At 53.0% G+C, this 17,628-nt stretch overlaps 7 protein-coding genes across 7 annotated transcripts; 3 read left to right on the forward strand and 4 right to left on the reverse strand.

Moving 5' to 3' along the window:
* Positions 1-1,701: 1,701 nt before the first annotated feature.
* Positions 1,702-4,276, reverse strand: J4E85_006640 (uncharacterized protein; the record flags this gene model as incomplete). The annotated part of the gene is made up of 4 exons (XM_051470876.1): positions 1,702-2,731; positions 3,063-3,418; positions 3,482-3,757; positions 3,812-4,276. The coding sequence occupies 4 exons, from the start codon at positions 4,274-4,276 to the stop codon at positions 1,702-1,704; spliced, it is 2,127 nt and encodes a 708-aa protein (XP_051325086.1).
* Positions 4,277-5,205: 929 nt separating this feature from the next.
* CCT3 (T-complex protein 1 subunit gamma) lies at positions 5,206-7,003 on the reverse strand (the record flags this gene model as incomplete). Its single annotated transcript, XM_051470877.1, has 4 exons — positions 5,206-5,954; positions 6,004-6,594; positions 6,645-6,926; positions 6,979-7,003. The coding sequence occupies 4 exons, from the start codon at positions 7,001-7,003 to the stop codon at positions 5,206-5,208; spliced, it is 1,647 nt and encodes a 548-aa protein (XP_051325087.1).
* An 859-nt stretch (positions 7,004-7,862) lies between these two features.
* J4E85_006642 (uncharacterized protein) lies at positions 7,863-8,693 on the forward strand (the record flags this gene model as incomplete). The annotated part of the gene is made up of 1 exon (XM_051470878.1): positions 7,863-8,693. One exon carries the CDS (start codon positions 7,863-7,865, stop codon positions 8,691-8,693), a length of 831 nt encoding a protein of 276 aa, XP_051325088.1.
* Positions 8,694-11,678: 2,985 nt separating this feature from the next.
* Positions 11,679-12,479, forward strand: J4E85_006643 (uncharacterized protein; the record flags this gene model as incomplete). The annotated part of the gene is made up of 2 exons (XM_051470879.1): positions 11,679-11,730; positions 11,785-12,479. 2 exons carry the CDS (start codon positions 11,679-11,681, stop codon positions 12,477-12,479), a joined length of 747 nt encoding a protein of 248 aa, XP_051325089.1.
* Positions 12,480-12,993: 514 nt separating this feature from the next.
* Positions 12,994-15,052, forward strand: J4E85_006644 (uncharacterized protein; the record flags this gene model as incomplete). The annotated part of the gene is made up of 4 exons (XM_051470880.1): positions 12,994-13,453; positions 13,507-13,903; positions 13,956-14,828; positions 14,992-15,052. The coding sequence occupies 4 exons, from the start codon at positions 12,994-12,996 to the stop codon at positions 15,050-15,052; spliced, it is 1,791 nt and encodes a 596-aa protein (XP_051325090.1).
* Positions 15,053-15,255: 203 nt separating this feature from the next.
* J4E85_006645 (uncharacterized protein) lies at positions 15,256-15,768 on the reverse strand (the record flags this gene model as incomplete). Its single annotated transcript, XM_051470881.1, has 1 exon — positions 15,256-15,768. The coding sequence occupies one exon, from the start codon at positions 15,766-15,768 to the stop codon at positions 15,256-15,258; it is 513 nt and encodes a 170-aa protein (XP_051325091.1).
* A 148-nt stretch (positions 15,769-15,916) lies between these two features.
* Positions 15,917-16,972, reverse strand: J4E85_006646 (uncharacterized protein; the record flags this gene model as incomplete). Its single annotated transcript, XM_051470882.1, has 1 exon — positions 15,917-16,972. The coding sequence occupies one exon, from the start codon at positions 16,970-16,972 to the stop codon at positions 15,917-15,919; it is 1,056 nt and encodes a 351-aa protein (XP_051325092.1).
* Positions 16,973-17,628: the final 656 nt, after the last annotated feature.

Below are 17,628 nucleotides of genomic sequence, written 5' to 3' on the forward strand. Positions count from 1 at the left end.
TGGTGAGCCTCTATTCGCGCTCCTAAGTCTTGTGAACGTTGGTTTTTGCAGACATGGCCTCCACGCTCATCGCGATGTCTGACAGCGAAACCTCGATTCTGCCTTAGGGAGGCGGCGCAGTTGGCTCAGGCTCGTCACAGTCAACCAACGTCCAACGAAGGATTCTTTAGTTTCAGCATCAGGCCCTCCAGACGAACACCAAACGTCGGCAGAAGTGCCCACAGTTTTGGGGATTGGGTTTGCACTTGCTCGAACGGGAGGTTGGATACCACAACGCCCAGGCCTCCCTGGCCTTCACCCGCCGCCTGTGCGCTGCAGACGCCACGCATCGCACGGCTGATAAATGACCTGATCTGGCCGAACAAAGTCAGTAAATGACCCGATAGCGGCATGCACGCACTATCGAACGCCCCGCTTCAAGCCCAAATGTTGGCTAATTAACTGGGTACTCAACAGAGATTAACGGAAGATACGGCAACCGTGGGTTCTGGAAAGGCGTCCTCAGGTAGCCTTCGGAAGGAGATGCGGCGTGGGTCTCGTGCTCGTCTCATTGCATGCCCAGGTGTGCTTCCGCAAAGTCACCGATGCTACGCACAGCTTCGGTTAGGCGCATCTGCCGAATCTGAAGCTCGTTATGTGCGAGCTTGAGCATCCGTCCTATCCAAAATAGACAGGACTTGTTTCCTTACGCCTAGATCGCGATGTTGGTGTAAGTGAGGGGCTGCGTCCCCAAGCCTGGAAGCTTGCCCTTCGTCTTCGATACCGGCACGCGCACACCGCAAAACTTCCACGGGTGTGGGAGGTGTGCAGCAAAGCCGTTAACCCTGGAGCCCAGAACCAGGTTACCCACGAGCCGCAAAATGCGCTCTAATCGTCTGACGGAGAAATGCCATGGCCTCATTGGCAATAAAAGAGGGGTAATGTTGGCTTATTAGCCTGCTGCAAGGCTATGGAAGCAGCGACATTAGTCTTCTTTCTTTTTCGCATCCACCGTAAGCTGGTGACACACCCGTCTAGCTAGCGAGCATACTCGTGGTGCATTGCGGGACGACGTTGCAGCCGCCACCAGGAAGTCGGTCGGCATGTTTCGTTTAGACAGGTGAGTGACAGGCCGTGCGGACTCACTGCGGAGCATCTTTCGCAGTGACAACCGTTTCGAAACCCATGAAGTTCGCAGAGTGAGCTGTGTCAGAGCTCAAGCGAACGGTTTCAGCGGTGATCCCGCAGAAGGTGCGACACTTCCCCAGCTCGATGAACGTCGCTCGAACGCTTGCAGGAGGCACCCTTTCATTCCTGAGGCCAAGATGCGAGTGCGCGCGGGACGTTGGGCTCCTGTCAGCATCCTGAAGTGCTTTTCAAACTCTTTGACAGCTCCTGCATTGGCTGCATGGTGGCAGTCGAGACTGTGACACCTACCGTGACGGCAATTGTCTCCCGTTCTGCATTCGTTTGCCTAGCCCTGCTTCTGGATAAACCGGCATGGTTTGATACTCCAGATATCGAAGGAGGCGGGTCATGTGCGACTAGGGTAATCGTTGTGCTTGGAGCGGCTATTTGTGTTTCCCTATTACATACAGATTTGAAGAAGACGCCCTTCCATAACCCCCTTCACAAGCACTCCAACTTTATCAGGGAGCCTACATTGGTCCCGCACTTCTCATTGAACTCTCCAGCCGCCTTTCTGTCGGTACCAGCCCACACTCATGAACTTCCTCCGTTGCTTGCATCGCTCTCGTATCCGTCACGGAAGCTATTCATCAACCGAATGTTCCTGAACAATCTCATGAGTGCGGTAGCCTTGACCTCCGTCTTCCTGATTTCTGCTTCGTCCATACCATCGATCATGTTGTTTAGATCGAAATCTAGTCCAGCTTCGCCGTGTGCGGATCGTATGCGGCGGAAGTACGCTTCTGTATAGCAGTCGTCGTCCTCTTCACCATAGACATGTTCCCACGATTTGCGCTCCAACCGAAGCGTATCCAGTCGCGTTTTGGTGTAAGGGGATTTTTGGAGACGAAAGGCTTCGAACGCCTGTTTCGCCATGTCGCTCACGGTTCCTTGAGTCGGCCTTCGTGCTCGAACGTAGGTGGTGAGCTGGAAGAAGTCGTTCAAAAAAGTCTTCCAATCGAAAGCGATGGTTTTGTTGTCAAGGTCGATCGATACATCCGTAAGCTGGGCGTTGCCGACATAACCGCCAATCAAAGCCATTTGTCTTGTCCAGTATTGCCTGTCGACTCGCTTCTTGAAGTCTAGGTAGCGAAAGGGGATCAGCTCGGCGAGGGTCTTTTCCAACAAGGGTTTGTACTGCGTCCGATCGTATAGTCTTCGCACATATGCCGCCTCCAGATTTTGCAGTGCTTCCAGATTGCGCATTTCGTATTCAAATGCGGCTGTGAACTGAGCTCGTAGACCATCCTCGGTGAGACCTTGGAATTCTAGATCTTCGACGTTGCAATCGAATTCATGCAGCCTGTTTTCGTGCATGATTTCTCCCATAGATGCCCAATTGATGCGCAACTGTGGAAGACGTGTCTTAGCAAACTCGCGTTCGGCTTCAGCCCGGAAGGTTCGCGAGACCTGTCGGCAAATGACCCAAAGCGTGTACTCGTCTTCCACGTGATGAAGGATCTGCGCCCATAGCTCCGCCGGCAGATGAGAATACGGTCGCTGGGTCGTTGTGGAAATTGACTTGATCGTCAGAACGAGAACTTTTGCCAACAAAAGGAAGGACCTGCTCTTCGTTAGATATCCATGCCTACTGTATTGAGAGTCATCTCAATTACAGTGCACCGGTTGCGACCGTGACCTCTTGCGAGGGCGTCATCACAGCCAGTTGTTAGTATTGTCGGTAATTATTTGCTTCCAATGAGGTTGGAAAGAGTAATGAAAGTGGCAAGAAAAGGATTGAAGGTAGTGTTTGTGGGGAAGCGTTTGTTGACTTGGTCAAAGCTCTACTTCACTGACGAAAAGCGCGACGAAGCAAACACGGGGAGATCAGGGTCTCTAGATAAGAAAAGTGATAAGGAAGTGTCCTTTGGCGAGCCTGCTTCTGAAATCTTTACGGGACAGAGCGGCCTCTCCTATCTTCCTCATCACTGGATGAGACCAATGCAATCCTGACACTTTCCTGCCGCCTGATCTGTGTTTGTTGGTCCCTAACCAATCTCATAGGGCCCCGATAGAACGCTGACAGTAGATCTGAGAGGTTGAGCGCATCGACGATGGCATTGAGTGGTCCAGCGGCGGGACTACCCTGTTGCTTATACGGTAATGGCGAGAATGCAAAGAGCAAAAGTACGGCGAAAAGTGGCATTTCGCAGGCGAGAATGAGTGACGCAAGACCGGTATTGACATCATGGTACGTCATGTACTTTGTAGGTTCAAGCTTTCCGTGGCCTGCAAGCAGCGAAATGATGAACTGTGAGGGTGGTGTCAGTATGTCGTATATATATTGGCTACTTCAGGGGATTGTTGAGCGTACCGATTGAAGGAAATTCAGACCGAGGATGCCCTTGAATGTAACCAGTTTTAGTATGATCCGATGCTTCTGTAGCAACTTCTTGTTGTTCTTGTAGAACCTTAGTGAACAAACGATAGCGGCCGTTGTAGTGTAGCCAATGAGTATCGTGAGCCAGAGATGGGCGAAGTGCACGTCGTTAGATTGCTTGCAGTAGGTACCAGTAGCGAGGGTAACTACTGTGGAGATCCATATGACGATGCTAGTCGGTATAAACTGGAGTACACCGTACCAGGTACGCTGCAGAGTGTCAGACAAGGTCTCAAAACCTTTGACAGAAGTGTTAGAATATACCTTGAGCCACGTTGGACCATTCACTTTGAGCGCGCCCTTGGCTTTGGCTCCCTCTCCAAACAACCCATCGAATCCTTCCTGATGCGATAGGACAAGATCGCACATGAACAGTAAGAACGACGAAAGTGCGATCGAGCAACCAAAGTCGAGTGAAGGGGCCAGGTATTCTCCAATATCGCTTCGCCAAACAACCAGGAAAGAGAAAAGGGCGACCCATGGTATTAAAAGCATGATCCTGATGATCTGCCGTTGTTGTACTGGGTTCGAGTAGTTGAAGGCGTGAAGTGCGATCAATGCACCGACGATCGATGTGCTGAGGATGGCGCAGGCACCGGACAAGATCGTTGCGAATTGGTGGAATGTGAGGTTGCCGATGAAGGGAATGATCTCTGGACCATGGGTATCTTCCAGTGGACATGTCTTAAAGTCATCGCGCCGCTCGAGATGGTTTCTCGCCCTGAGCATTAAAGTATTCATACTCGGCTATTGATATCTTTCTTGATAGAGCGTGGGAAGTTTCAACAATGATTGGGGGAAAGATCAGACTGAAATGCAACGATTGAGGAGATCCGAAGATGCTTTGATGGGGAATGAACGAATTCATACTGAGCAGCACGACTTCTATACATATACTTACAGGCCCATCATCTCTCCAGCTCAGCTGGCAAACTCGTATAACGCAGCCACACTTCAGGCCGCCCGCACATTCGTGGCAGAGCCATACAGACCGTCAAACTCACAACCACCGCTGAGGATGCCAGATAAGGCATGGAGCAACCATCGCAGCGCATGTAAGCACTTGAGGTAGGCCTTGGCGAGGCTTATGCCCATCTCCACGGTGCTTAGCAGCTGTTGACACGAGTGCAGTATGGCGATGCGGCGCAGCAGCACGATCAGGCAGCGTTACTAGTCGCGGTGTGGAGCCTGATTCGCGGGAGGAAGATGTGCTTGCGTGGCAGAGTGCAGGGTTTGGCTGAATGGTTGGAGTTCGCAGGGCGAGTTTTTCGCGCAAAGTGTACTTAAAGAGGCGGGCGATGCGATTGGGTGATTGAGAGGCTGAGCGGAATAAGGCACGTGGATCATGTTGAGCGGCACGGCAAGTGATCTCCCATCCACCAGAACGCCGAACGCGAGGATCACGTTAAAAGAATATCTCACAATGTAAACCTTGAACTATCAGCAGTCAGCGATGAGTCTGCGGAAGTCGCCGCACAGGTTTTGATCGTATCAAAAGCAACCAATGCTAACCTTAGCACAAATTTGTTTTGAGTTTCACCAAGTTGGTGTACAGCCTGGTCTGATGTGTGGTTGGCAGATGTGATTTCTTCATTCCTAGCGACAGTTCCTGGCTTGTATAGCAAGGATCTCGCAGAACACGCCTTGCGTATCTACATCTAATCATCACCACCGCCTATCGGACCGCTCACTTGCTTGGCCGATTTCGCAGCAACGATGTCATCCACCCTGAGCAATAGGCAAGCACTCTCGACGGCAGTCTTGACGCTCTGCTCCTTGACAGCAAGAGGCTCCCAGACGTTATATGTCCGCATATCGACGACCTTGCCTGCGTCGCCATCAATACCCCAGACACTGCCAGTTTGCTTGCCGTCTTCGTAGCCCTCCGCATGCTTCGCGCGCAGTTGGGTGAGCACCTTGATAGGGCTGTTTCCGGAGTTCTGAATAAGTGTGCGCGGGATAACTTCCATCGCTTCGGCGACGGCCTTGTATGGCCATTGTGCGACACCCTCGATCAGCTTTCCTCTCCGGTCTAGACCGACCGCGACGGCCATCTCGGTGGCGCCACCGCCGGGGCAGAGCTTGGGGTTCCAAATGACGTTCCTGGCGACACCCATAGCATCGTGTAGATTCCGCTCGATCTCGTTCAGAATGTCTTTTGAGGGTCCTCGGAGCAGGACAGTGCATGCCTTCGGGTTCTTGCACTTTGTGAGGAAGGTGAAGTATTCGTCACCGATCTTGGAGATCTCGAACAGACCGCACTCGGTACCGATGTCTGAAGCGGTAGCTGCGAATACGGAGTTTACGATCGTCGCGCCGGTCGCACGCGCGATACGGTTGTTGTCTGTCTTGCGGACACGACGGATGGCAGTAATGTCGGCCTTGACGAGGTAGTGCTGTGCGAGATCTACTCGATGTTAGCAAGCCCATGAAAGGAGTGAATCGATGTAACCTACCGCTGACACCCTTCTCAGTAATGACGAGATCAGGCTTGAGAGCGACAATAGCATCGCACATCTGCTTGACCTGCTCCTCCTCGATCTGGAGAATCCTGTTCCAGTCCTCCTCTTTGCTGACCTCAATGTTTGTCTGACTCTCGCCCTTCTTGTACTCCAGTGTGCAGTCCAACAACAGAACACGAGGGTTCTCGATTCTCCGCCTCATCTTTGGGTGTGTGATGTCCTTGTTGACCATAACTCCGTCCAGAACCTCACTGTCTTCGATCTCGCCTCCGGGAATCTTCTCGATACGTGCGTAGCGCTTGATGTCGACCTCCTGCTTTCCAGAGCCGATGTCGAGCGAGACAGTTCGTACTGCCTTCAGTGCCAATCCACACATCAGGTCAGACCACCGCGAAACGAACTTTGTGCCGATGGAGGAGTTGATGATCTTGTACATCTGCTCGTCGTCGTTGACGTCGACTTCGACCGCGATCTCGCTGATGATTTCGAGGGCATCGGCAAGGGCCTTCTTGAAAGCTTGAATGATGACGACGGGGTGGATGTTGCGCTCAAGCTGGGGCAGAGCTTGTGCGAGGATTTCTCCCGCTGTCTGTTGTCAGTGTACGCTCCCCAAATTCCCCGCACTATCTACGCACCTAATATGATGACGGTGGTTGTGCCGTCGCCGACCTCTTCATCTTGTGTCCTACTCAGCTCAATCATGCTCTTGGCTGCTGGGTGTGCGACTTCGATTTCTCGGAGGATAGCGTGGCCGTCGTTGGTCAGGACGATACCGCCCATTGGGTCGAGCAGCATCTTCAGCATAGCCTTGGGACCGAGACATGACCTGATGATGTCGGCGACCGTCTTTGCTGCTGTGATGTTGGATAGTTGAGCTTTGCGGCCAAATTGGCGCTCCCCGCCCGGGGTCTGCGTGTCTGTTGATGTGTTAGTGGGCTGTCGCAGCTTCAGGTGAGCGACTGCACATACTCATGACAACCACTGGCGCCTGCATCTTGACGGTACAGGTCTATAAGCACGGTATACGAGAAGGAGGGGGTCGAAAACAGAGTTGCGTGGGGTATCTTGCGTCTGGTGCCTTGCAGCTCCTCCACTAACTTTTGCTACCAAAAACCGCGTCGCAGCGCCGCCACTATTCCGGCGCGGATTATCTGCGACCGGGCACCAGCCACAGAACAGCCACACCACCTGCCCTGCTGACTCACGCGCTCAGCCCGCGATCAACGGCAACTTCCATCGACGACCCCGGTCGGCCCTGCCTTACACAGAGCCTTGGCGCCTACCGAATTCGGCAGGCAGCCCTCGCGTGACGGCCAATACGCGCTAGACTTGCCCTGGAGATCACTCGCCGGGCTATTTTACCCTACATTCTGCCGCCTCTCACCGCGTCGCAGCCAGCCTCTCACGGGACTCGTGCGCAGCTTACAAGACCGCTCTGGTGCCCTCCAAACCTTCCTTCCTTCCTCTCACTTCTTTTGCGCCAAACTTCCGCACGCCGCCTTTCTCCTGTCTATAACTTGGACGCTCCCACACCTCGCTCGGTTTTTCTTCATCTTACCACTCCCATCCATCACCATTACTCATCCCCATCATCCACTATCTCCATCGCGCCTCACCTTCTCGCCATCATCCACCTTCATCTTTGTCGCTCATAGTGACTTTACTATATCGTCGCATGCTCACTGTCCTGTCTTGATCAAGACAGGTCTTTGTATCCTTCACGAACTCTAACATTGCTAAACTACTAAACATACAGTATGGGTCTTAACTATTACGCCTCGTCGCCAACTGTGGTCCTGCCGCCCCAGCAACCGCAGGACTACTTTCCGCATCACCAGAGCGCCGCTGCACCAATGGGTAATTTCCGCCCCAAATACCCTACTCCGCCTTCGCTCAACTATCTAGCCGCCGTTTCCAATGCCACCGCTGGGCGCAAACGATCCATCGCCGACGTCGACGACCCGGAGGAGAACCTACCCGTCGGATCAATCGTCACTCAATCGCCTTCAAAGCCGAAGCCCGAGCCTGTGTACGGCCCGGGGATGACGCTCATCTACCCTGGAGAGCCTGGCTACACCATGGCAGCCGAGTCGCAATCGGGCACCTGGTACGAAGAGAAGGTCGAGAAAGAAGAGAAGGCTGAAGCTGAAGCTCGCCCTATCGCCGTATCGCGCAAGTCAGTCCGCATGAGCCCAACTGCCAATGTCGAAATCACTCCCCTCAACGAGATGGATGCTCAGAAGACCGAAGAGCTCATCGACGACAAAGGCAACACCGTCAACACGCTCATCGCATCTCTCGGAGTAGGCTGGAAGAACGTCATGACCAACCCAAACCTACGCGACGCGGCACGCGCATACTCCCGCGTGATTGAGCGTCATTTCGACTTCACCGACGTCCTGGTCATGTTGGAGAAGGAATCACTCAACGCGTATCTCGTACGCGCTAAGCAACACGGTGTCCAGGGCTACTGGTTATTCTCGGATAACCTTCAGTGGTGCCAGCTCGTTGGCTGGTCATTAGAGCGAACTGTCAGCAACCTCATGTTCGGCTCAACTCCTCGTGTTGAGGGTGAGCGCATCAATGCTCGCCAGTTGACGCCGTCGCCTGCCTCTACACCCGTTTCCCAGCCAGTCGCCGACGCCCCTATGGCGACTGCAGACACCGACGCGATGGAGATGTGACGCGTCTCAACCCATCTCTTCTCTTCCTTCCTGTTTCCTTACACCACGAACGGCAACAAAACACGTCTCAGTTATCATTTCGGCTGCATTGATTTACGGTTTTCGATGTGGGTTTCTTCTTCGGCGAATCGGCGTTGATGGTGGAATCGGATGGCTCACCGGAAGTGACTCTATCTGACATGTACTATATTATTATGATGCTTACGCTGCGATGCTTGATCAAAGACACTCGATCGCATCTGCCAGTATGTGCCGCTAAACTTAACAGGCAAGAACTCAATGAAACTATGATTATCATTTACATCACCTCCACTTCCCGAAAACTGCGATTGTCGAATTCGCATCCGGTGACTTCCAAGTGGCCACGGACCGGTCCTCGGGTCTCCCTTCACGCGCAAGCTGACGTGCTTTACCGATGCCCCGAGGCACGCAATTTCCTTGACTCTATTTTCAGTAGATCTTCGCTCGTTAAACACGATCAAACATGCTGCCGCGGTGACGAAAGAGCATTGAGAAGGCTCTGCCCCGAGCTCTGCCGCACTACCGCTCCTCAGCAACGCGAACATGTCGCGCGCAAGACGCGGCGTCGCGTTTCCCGGCCAGCACCTTTTCCCAGTCCATTCATGACTCGTGCAGACGGTGCGCCTGAGTCGAGACCGCTGTTCTCCCAACGGCTTCGCTGATGGTTATTTTCGTTGTCACACACCCTGATGGTGCTGTTTCACAGCCCTGCCCCGGGGAGGCTGCTGGGCGCGCTGCTTCTCGGGAAGACAGCTTCCGTTAGTTCCGAGGTGCGCAACACCCGACGAAAACGAACCTTCCTCGCACCCGCGTCGCCTTGCGTCTACGTCTTGGATACGATGACTATGAACATTGATCTCACGCTCCTACACGCGTGCGATAGTCGTCCATTCACCGTAGTCCATCCACACGGATTAGCGACATAGAACCGAATTAGCATCCAGACTTTGGCCCCCAATGTGGCGCGGGGTGCCTTGCAGGAGGCTCAGAGTAAGCCTCAACCCATCAGGATGTGCGGCCGGTATACTTGGCAAAAACCAGGCGGCACTGCTGATAGGTGGGCTCGTACCAGCGAGGGTGCGATATCTCGCATGGTACTACGCGCTTCTTTGATCTCTTTTACGTTGTCTCTTTTACGTTGTTTCTTTTACGTTGTCTATTTGGACCGGATCTAACATTTTTGCTCATCGGTTTCGCAATGCCTGATTCGATTTGGCGGTTATTGCCTTCTAGGATACGCTCAACGATACACCCCGAATGGAGATCCGATAGCAATCTCGAGATGCAGGTACCGCTTACAGCCCAAACTGACCGGAATGGAAAACCTCTCGGGAGCTTGCAGCTACCACAAAGCATTCGCGCGAAGGCAGCATCGATACTTGGGTTGCGCAAGCGTGCGGTGGAGAAACATCTAGGGTCTCGCTTCACTGGATGGCGGTTTGGCGTGCTCAACTTCGCGATTTTGGCTTCAGTGGTCTTTCTCATTAACTTCGTGGCCATGGTATCAGGTTTGGCTGCCACCTCTGGCGCCAAGGGTGTCTTCTTCGATGGCGATTGCGATCACGTCAAAAGGCTGAACACCGGGCTCCATCTTGGCATCAACATCTTGAGTACGATCCTGTTGGCTGGGAGCAACTATACAATGCAATGTTTATCTGCACCAACGCGAAGCGAAGTCGATTCTGCCCACAGTCGCAAGCCTAGTGTATACCTCGATGTGGGTGTACCTGGCATACGCAATCTCGGACATATCAGCCGGCGTAGAGCTGTGCTGTGGGCAGCATTGGGACTATCATCCTTGCCGTTGCATCTTTTGTAAGGCATTGACTGATCTTAGCGTTTTAGTTACTTACATCTATCAGTTACAATTCTGCGGTGTTCGGTTCGATATCATCCAACAGTTACTGGGTGTTCTCCGTTGGGCGAGCATTTCTGGACGGAGAAAATTGCACGAATTGCACAGAACAATCCCCGCAGCTCCGTACCAGTTTCATAGGTGGACCAAATAGGCAGACCAGGCTCAGTGCCAGTCCTGGCGAAATCCCATCCGTACTTGAATCCCTCTGGGAGAAAGCACGCGCGGGCAACCTTGAAAAGCTTGAGCCCAACAGATGCATTGACGAATATGCCACTAGCATACAATCCAACCATCGAAATCTGCTTTTAGTGTCCGACGATAGCTTCTTTCCTCCATCAACGGAGAACAAGTTTATCAATGGCTCACACATTTATTGGGGTGCGGGTTTTGATGCATACACTGCGTCGGATTCCGGGTTTGCTAGCAATGCATACCACTGGATATGTTCCGCGTCGCACGACCTACTCAATCCATGTTCAGTCAGGGTACAGGATGTCAAGAAGCAAGAATCTTGGCAGGTTGGATGGCTTTGCGACGATGAAGGGCTTTGCGACCTGTCACGTACGCCAGTGGAGTACTGTCTAAGTGAGCCGGCTCAAACCCACTGCAAGCTCCACTTCGAGCCTACTATTACGACTGTCATTACGATTCTCAATCTCTGTGAGTTCAGATCTCGTTCTCTACGCCTATACAGACGCAGCAGCGTAAGGGACACGCTCGTCGATCAACCGTTCGAGATCGAATCAACTCTAACTCTTCTACAGTCAAAGCATGTCTAATGTTCTATGTTGTATTTTTTGTGCACGACGAGCCGCTTATGACAACGGGTGACGCCGTCGTCTCGTTTCTGGAAAACGAAGACGTTACAACGAAGGACATGTGTTTGTCTACACTAGCAGACTTTCGACACCACAGAGGATATCAGGCGGGACCAAGACAATGGCGGGACGGGCGTTATCACTGGAAAGATGTGACCAGCATCACCCGCAGAATTGTTGTTGTAGCTGTGTAGGTTACGCCGCTAAACCAAATATATCGTTGGTAGTTTGCTTACATTACCGATCAGGTTTTTACTTGCCCTAGCTATAGTCGGTTTCCTACTTAAGATGGGAATCGAACATCTACCCACGGGGGCTACCTTTGATCAATTTTCATTTGGTATGTATGATTTGTTTGTCATGTGAAATTAAGCACGGTGCTGATTGCCTTTAGGCGCTGTGGATCCTCGTACAGCCATCAGTTATATGCCACCGGATTTGATTACCAACGTTGTCATCGCCAACACGCCCCAACTAGCTCTCTCGTTTCTGTACTTCAGCTATAATGCTCTCTTTACCGCCATGCTGATGGGCTACGAATGGGTGTCTTATTCAAGCAAGCGTAAAGGCCTTCGCGTAACTCATCAACCTGCCGGTGCTCAACGGTCGACATACTTCCTCCAGCTACCCTATCGCTTCGGTATACCTCTCATGGTGCTGAGTGGCACATTACACTGGCTGGTTTCGCAAAGCATCTTCCTGATCGCCATCGACTTTTACGACCCATTTGGGAAACCGGGCGTTGAGGATAATGCAGCGGACATGCTTTTCGATTACAAGACTCTGGGCTACTCGCCGCCGGCCATCATATCAGTGATAGTGTTGAGTGGACTAATGGTCATCAGCATAGTTGCTTTCGGGTACACACCATACAAGCGTGGAATGCCAATTGTGGGCAGCTGCAGTATGGCCATCAGCGCAGCGTGTCACCCGACAGAACAGGTTGGCAGTGGTGAGAACATTGCCGAGAAGAAACTGCAGTGGGGCGTTGTCAGTACTGGTACTGATGGACTGGGCCATTGCGCTTTCTCGGCAGAAGATGTGGGAGCAGTCGTTGAAGGCAAGATGTACGGTGGGCATTCGCTATAGATGAAAAGGGCAATGCTTTCCCAGTTGTGAGGCATGTCCATGGCTACGGGAATTTGCGCTGAATTGCTTGCGTACCGAACCAATGCAGTCATACGTCAGAAGTAGCATCTTATGACCAGAGCAAGGCGCTGGCAAAAATGGAAGGAACAAGCCTGAAGGAAATTATTTACGTAGGGCGAGCCATGCCAATTGGCTGATCCTTCCCCCGCTCAGCACACAACATTCGTGCCGGCATAGCCACGCCTCGAACAGCACCTATCAAATTATCTTACCAAGGCAAACCAGGTAACTCGCCTCCAATCGCATTGCTGTGCAAGATGCTTTACAAGGTGCTGTGCAGGGGTAATCCAACACGTGCAGAGGTCTGGCAATATACATTCGCCACCACGGCTGCCTGGCGATGATGCCGACAGAGAACAACAATACCTAAATCTATCGAAGGGCCTGATGTGCAGCTCGCCTTTTCATCACGGCTATACATGAGATATTTGCAGTAAATCAAAAAGAAGTAAACATGCCATTATGCGATCTTTGCCAGTCGGTCGACGTCCTCGACATCCCTAAGCTGCCACCCGATTACAGAATCCATACTGTCACTCGACGCGACTACCCGTGTCTAGTCCAAATCAGTAGCCAACCTCTCAGGGACCTCTGGAAGAACAAGCAAGACTGTCCAAAAGATCAAGAACCCATCGGCATACCCTTCCACCAATCCATCGAAGACCTCGAAAACGCCGCTGCCGATGACTGCGCAATCTGCAAGACTGTACAGCGCGATGTCGCGCAGTTTCAATCCGAGTTCAGTGGGGCGAAGAAAGAACCTGGAATTCGTGCCGAGCGTGGCGGAGGACCGGATTGGAAGATGTGTCTGGTTAGGGGTGTGAATGATACCGGAGGTTTCATGGTGGTGTCGGTCGATACAAAGTATTGGTGTCAGGTTTGGGTGGTTGCTGCTGTGGGGTTGTGTGCTGATTGTAAGTATCTAAGAGATTTGGTGAAGCTGTTGCTTCGACTAACAGCGTTGTAGACGGCGATCCGTTAGCCGCTGTCGTTCGAGGTCGCAAGACGCTCTCCTCGTCGCCGCATACACTTGCACATGCCCTAAACTGGGTACGCGATTGCGACAAACAACGGACGGATCGGCGCTGTCATGTCGATATGGCACCTCTTCCAGCTCGTGTCTTGGATATACGAGACTCGACGCCGCACAGAGTAGCGCTTTATGAGCCCATGGAAGGAGAACTAGGACGGTATGCAGCACTGAGTTATGTCTGGGGCAAGTCAAGCCCGTTCGCAACCACACGTGCCAATATCGAAGCCAACAAGAGGGGTATCGATACCGACCAGCTCCCAAAGACGTTTCAGGACGCCATCCTCATAGCCAGAGAAATGGGAATCGGATATCTATGGATCGACTCCCTCTGGTAAGTCAACCCCCCATATCCTACTCAGAACACTAAACACTGACAACCCCAGTATCTGCCAAGACGACTCAGAAGACTGGTCGCGCGAAACATCGCGCATGGCCTCCGTCTACTCAAACGCCTACATCATGCTCTCTGCAACCGGTTCTCCCTCCTCCACGTCCGGGTTATCCATATTCTCTCCCAACCGTCCAGCACCCATATACTCCCCTTTCGAATACACAACCACAGACGGTATCAAAGGAACTCTGCACGCCTTCTCCTCTTCTCGCGAAACAGCCGCAAAGCCCTCCTGGGCCGGAAACAACGCAATGCTAAAGACGGAACCACTCAGCCAACGCGGCTGGGCGTTACAAGAACGCTGGCTCGCACCGCGAGTACTACATTTCGGCACGGAGCAGATGTTCTTCGAGTGCTACTGTTCTTTCCTCAGCGAGCACGGTTTCTACCTGCCCGGGCGATTCGATACTCTTTTCCCAACTACATCCCATACATTCCCATCCCACACCCACCCTTCCTCTGCGGATAAACCTATCCCAGACAACCCCACGCATCAATGGCATGCAGTCCTCGACGCCTACTCCCGCCGTTCTCTAACCAAACCTTCGGATAAACTAACCGCCCTCTCCGGCCTCGCACGCACTTACGCTTCCCTGCTGCCTTCTCCGACCACCTACCTCGCGGGACACTGGTCCCCAACCCTCCTTCACGATCTCATCTGGCAAGCCGTCGGCACGACAACCGCACCAGCAGTATACCGCGCACCAAGCTGGTCCTGGGCCGCCATCGACGGGCCGTTCGGCCTCTTCAGCCCGAACTCTGGCATAGGATGGGACAAGGGGGAATGGACGGCTTTAGCCAAGATCCACGCTACGAGTGTTACATTGAAGAGCGCCCAAAATCCTTTCGGCGAGGTAACAGACGGGTATATAGACATCAGCGCGCCGCTGGAACGCTTGTACCCTGCGGCTGAACAGAGGGAAGGAGAAGGCGATGTTTTTCCGAATCGGCAGAAGGGTGCTGTGGCTCAGACGAAGGAGAAGTTGGAGGGGGATATGGAACCTACGTATACTTGTTTCGATACGCAGACTCATACGGAAAGGGCGAGGGGAAGGGAGTTGTGGGCTGCGATACTGTGGAGGCATGTAAGGCCTGCGGAGATGGAGAGAGATGCAAGTTATCATGCGATTATTGTGGCGAAGGTGGAGGGGAGGGAGGGCAACGTGTATGAGAGGTTGGGTAAAGTTCCTTTTGCGGCGAAGGATTTGGGGGTGTGTGAGTGGATGGTTGATGGGGGTTTGGTGGAGAGGTTTACTTTGGTGTGAGTGGACTATGTACCTTGCGTATCATTTTTAATTGGCGAATCTCCCTGCCCGTCGCGCAAATACGATCAGATTCGGCCATGCATCTCTGATCTCCTCATTCCACCATTGCTTTGGACAGACACGCTCCAGCATCTCCAGATCCCCTTCTTCGTAGGGTGTGATGTACTCTTCCCAATCTTCCTCTTCAATATCTTCACACGACCTGGCTAAGTTGTACAGTGTAAGCATAGCGATTAATCTGCCAATGCGCTCAAGAATGTGTTCCTCCTCCGTTTTCTGCTGGTTGCTTGAAGTTTCTTGGTCGTAAACATCGCCGTCTTCTTCCAAGGGCCTGATGATAATTTCCCGGGCTAGAGATATCTCAGTCAACGTGGGCGAGCTGTTCACGGCGTAAGGGAGGATGGCGGGGGAGGGGGCTGTGTCATCGAAGTATGCTGCTTGCTCTTCGGGAGTGGAGAAGGCGTGGTAGCGTGGGATTCTGTGTTCTGGGGCTAAGCGATTTCGCAGATTGCGCATGGTGCGTCGAGAGGGGGCAGACATGGAAGCAAGATGTTTTATACTTCTGGCAGTAGCAAGAAACAGAATTAGAGGGTGAACGAGTGACGAGCAAAGCGAAAGAAAGAGGCGATACTATGATGGTGCTGTTTGAGTATTCAATTATGTGCGATGGCTGTTGGTATGCGCTTCACTATATTTTACTTGACATTGGTCCATCGTCCGTGGCCAAAATGTCACACAGCCAGTCCGCTGCTTTGTCTGCCATAGGTTTAGGAAAAGCGTGTTCTACGCCCTCGAACAACACGTCGTCGAAGGTGATGTCAAGACTTGGGTCTTCTGCTAGTACCTGTTTGAAGATCTTGTAGAACGGCTCACCAGCCGAGTAGGGAACAAGCTTATCTGCCTGTCCACTGAGGTTCAGAATGCGCTTGCCTTGAAGTCTCTCCTTCATCAGCGCCTTCATCCTAGATAGCTGCTCTTGATCGGGTAATGTGTCGTTTCCTAGAGGATTGAACATGCCCGGTAGCAGTAGACCGGCAGGATCATACTGGGCGATGGCGTCCTGCAGCGCTTGTGGGAAGTCGGGGGATCCGAGGAATGCGCTTCCAGGTGGTGTCGTCTCCGTGTATGTCTTTCGCTTGGATAGGCGGGCGCGGTCAGTCAGCAAGCGCGTATAGTCTGGACAACCGATACCGACTACGCCAGCGGTGATGCGGGGGTCACCTAGCAAGCAATGCCATGTCGCGTGTCCGCCCAACGAGATTCCAAGGGCAAAGTGTTGTTCGATCTTGGGACTATCCTTGGCGGTGAAGATGTAGGATTCGAGATGGTTGATGAGCTGAGAGGTGTCGGTCGCGGTGCCGTGGAAGCATCCAAACATGTCTTGGGCATGCGTCTCGTTTCCTTCCCTCCAGGCTTGATTGTGCAAATCGTCCACCTTGCGCGATCCATGATTACGTTGATCGAACGCAGCAGCGATTAAACCCTTGGGGTTCTTGCCGGCCCGGCCGTCTTGTATGCGCTGGTTCCAGGTCGAGATGACGCGTCTGGCTATGGGAGCCATGGTCTCTTTGGTCTGCAATCGCGGGTTGAGAAGCCATAGGCAGGCGACTGACGATGGGGAAGGAGGGAGTTGGTCGAGGCCATGGACGTCGACCAGGATGCCGGCGATTGTGATGGTGCGGGAGGAGACGGGGAGGTCGGACGAGTTCTGCGTCCCGTGGAGGGGGTTTGTGGTTGCTGCCATGTTGGCTGATGGGGCCTAAGAATAGTGAGGATAGCGATATAGGGTTGGGCGATTAGCAGGTCTAGAGAAAAGAATATGGAGCTATTCGTCTGGTGTATCTTGGAACATGGGCATGCGGAGGGGCAGGGGATCGCCGACCGAGGCTGCCGTCGACGGCAGAACTACATCATCGTGTGACAAGCTTCACAGGCGGCACTGGGCGATGTGCTGGCCATGGCATATGGATGCATGGCGCGATTATACAGCGGTACAAGGGGTCTTTCCATTGTGCACGCGTGTGGTGAGTTCGGTATGCTTGTGATGATTGGGAGTACAGTGCGGGGTGCAGCCACGCCGCAGAGAGACAGCGGCGACATCATCGAGTCTCTTTCACAGAGAAGCGGGCGTTGCATGTGAAAGCGATGTCACGAACGCGACGAAGGCGATATTTGACGCGTTCTGCAGGGCGCTGCATCGTACATATCTGTGGTGTGGAGCATCGACGCGCTGCAGGCGGTCAGCCAGGCGGAGAGGGCCCCTGACGCCAAAACCTTGGAAGTATTAGCGCAACCAGACAGTTCACGCCCGGGGAAAGCACCTGGGAGATTACAGATTACTCGAACCGCGCAGGGACCCAGCACGACGTACACTGATCACCTGCGCCGCGTGTCTCTTTC

The sequence above is a fragment of the Alternaria conjuncta genome (genome assembly GCF_024043145.1).
Source record: "Alternaria conjuncta strain BMP 0040 chromosome Unknown scaffold_9, whole genome shotgun sequence".
Classification (NCBI taxonomy): domain Eukaryota; kingdom Fungi; phylum Ascomycota; class Dothideomycetes; order Pleosporales; family Pleosporaceae; genus Alternaria; species Alternaria conjuncta.